Here is a 2,088-nt window from a genome sequence, read left to right on the forward strand (position 1 = left end):
GGTTACAGACTGTAATTACCGGGAGACCTTTACAAATTAGGTCCGTAATGCGCAGCGGCCACGCAGGGCCTGTTACAATGGGTCGGATCACACGTGGGCCTCCATGTTGGACGAGGCCGCAGGTTGCGACGACCTCGTCGCAGGTCTTCGTCCGGCGACACGTGGGACGAAGGGTAAATCTGCCAGTCGTCTTGCCTCCGGTAGCAGCCAGCGAGGTTGGCGAAGGCATCGAGCGAAGGGTGGCGTCTTCGCCTTCGCCCCATCATAGGGCATCAGCTGCCCCATTGTCAGTGCCCTTCTTGTATACAATTCTATATTGCAAGCCCAGAAGTTTAGAGAAAACTCTTTGCTGCCAAGGTGTACGTAGTCTCTGTACAGTTAGATGGGATAGACTTATGTGGTCTGAATATATCAAGAATTCAAAATATTGGAGGTACTGACGCCACTTATCTACAGCTAGCAAGATGGCTAGATATTCCTTCTCATATGTTGACAATCCCTAATTTTTGACCCCAAGAGTCTTGCTTACGTATGGTAAGGGATGATTGTTTTGCAGAAGAACAACCCCAATTCCTTTGCTAGAAGCATCTGTTCCTATGGCAAATGGTTTAGAAAAGTCTAGAAGCATGAGTACAGGAGCTGTAGTTAGGCTCTGTTTGAGGGTGCGAAAAGCTTCTTCATGCACTTGTGCCCATATGAACAATGCCCCTTTTTTCAATAGATCATTGAGAGGTCGAGTAATAACTCCAAAGTTTTTGACGAACTTGCTATAGTAACCAGCAAGTCCAAGAAATCCTATAAGGTCTTTATAGTTTGAAGGTGTAGCCCATGAAGGCACTGTCTCTATTTTTGATGGGTCAGTAGCCACCCTCTGTTGGCTAACGACATGTCCCAAATAGCCTGTTTTCTGTTGGGTAAAGGCACACTTAGACATCTTGATGAATCATTGGTCCTTTTGAAGAATTTGGAGAACTTGCTGTAAATTCTGTCCAAATTTTGCTGTATACTAGGATATGCTCTTGACTGCGGCTGCGCGGCCGTCGGCGATGGAGGCATGGCACCGCGGGCAGGAGCAGCAAGCCCGGGGCATCGTGTTGTAGGTGAGGGACGGGAACCTGGAGCGGGCGCTGTCGGTCATGGAGCTCAAGATGCGGTCCGCCGCATCCGGTCGCGCACCCACCGCCACGTGAAGGACTCGGAGAAGCGCGTGCTCGCGCGTAAGGCGCTAATGCAGCACGTCCGGTACCAGGAGCTCGGCAAGAAGCTCCGCGAGATCCTCATCAGGAACATCAGGTCAGGGCCATCCTCCCATCTCCACCAATACCTGTACCTGCTAGCGCACTGCCTCTGTGTGCTTGTCTTTGTCACTTCTTGCTGGTTGATTTGTTGATCAGACATTTATAGTGGCTTGCGGTGACGAATTGGAACGGATTCTATAGTGATCGCCAAGTGCTCGACGAAATGTCTCGTGAAGTTCTATCTACCACGCTTAGTGGAATTGAGTGTGTTTGCGGATTGAGTTGCGCTGAGGAAGAAGTTTCAGTGCTGAGCGCAGTGTCAACCCGGTGCAGGTATCTGGATTGGAAGGTTTGTGTGAGAGGAACACTTTCATGTGCACCCAACTCATCCTTAGCTCACTTAGGCATCCACGAAACAGGTGTGTTGTATGGTGGTACCAGGATATATGAACATGCTACAAATTTTGAACATGCTACAAATTTAGGAGCCTTTTGGTAGATTTTTCATGGCATGTGGTGATCCAACGTATCAGGTTTGTGTCACTAATTTGATCCTGCATCTTTATCATATTTGTTGCAACAATTTGGAGCTCCATCCTTTTTATTGGTATCATATCTAGCTGATTTAGGTTTGATTCTTTTAAATCCTTTTTATTAGGTTATAATCGCTAGAATTTGATCTCCATTAACATAGTTCTGGGTAATCTCTTTTTCGTCTGTCAAAGAAGTGTCTAATCAAGTGATTTTTTATAAATAGTAGAATGAGTGCACACATGCTGCCCTCAGATCAGCGATTTACAAATTTCATGTGTTACAATCAGCAGCGGAGGAAATAGCTAAACTTTGACAT

The 2,088-nt window shown here is 46.9% G+C and overlaps 1 protein-coding gene across 3 annotated transcripts; it reads left to right on the forward strand.

Annotated features, from left to right (window-relative positions):
• Positions 1 to 352: 352 nt before the first annotated feature.
• Positions 353 to 1,821, forward strand: LOC100277092 (uncharacterized). Of its 3 annotated transcripts, none has more exons than XM_020538879.2 (3): positions 353 to 914; positions 1,011 to 1,293; positions 1,405 to 1,821. In XM_020538879.2, the coding sequence occupies exons 1-3, from the start codon at positions 887 to 889 to the stop codon at positions 1,415 to 1,417; spliced, it is 324 nt and encodes a 107-aa protein (XP_020394468.1). In that variant the 5' UTR covers positions 353 to 886; the 3' UTR covers positions 1,418 to 1,821. The 3 variants fall into 3 exon arrangements, with proteins under 3 accessions (XP_020394468.1, XP_020394467.1, NP_001354248.1); NM_001367319.1 differs by having other exon boundaries at positions 829 to 914; positions 1,395 to 1,803; XM_020538878.2 differs by having other exon boundaries at positions 361 to 914; positions 1,011 to 1,802.
• The last annotated feature ends 267 nt before the right edge of the window (positions 1,822 to 2,088 follow it).

This window comes from Zea mays, chromosome 6, assembly GCF_902167145.1.
Source record: "Zea mays cultivar B73 chromosome 6, Zm-B73-REFERENCE-NAM-5.0, whole genome shotgun sequence".
Taxonomy (NCBI): domain Eukaryota; kingdom Viridiplantae; phylum Streptophyta; class Magnoliopsida; order Poales; family Poaceae; genus Zea; species Zea mays.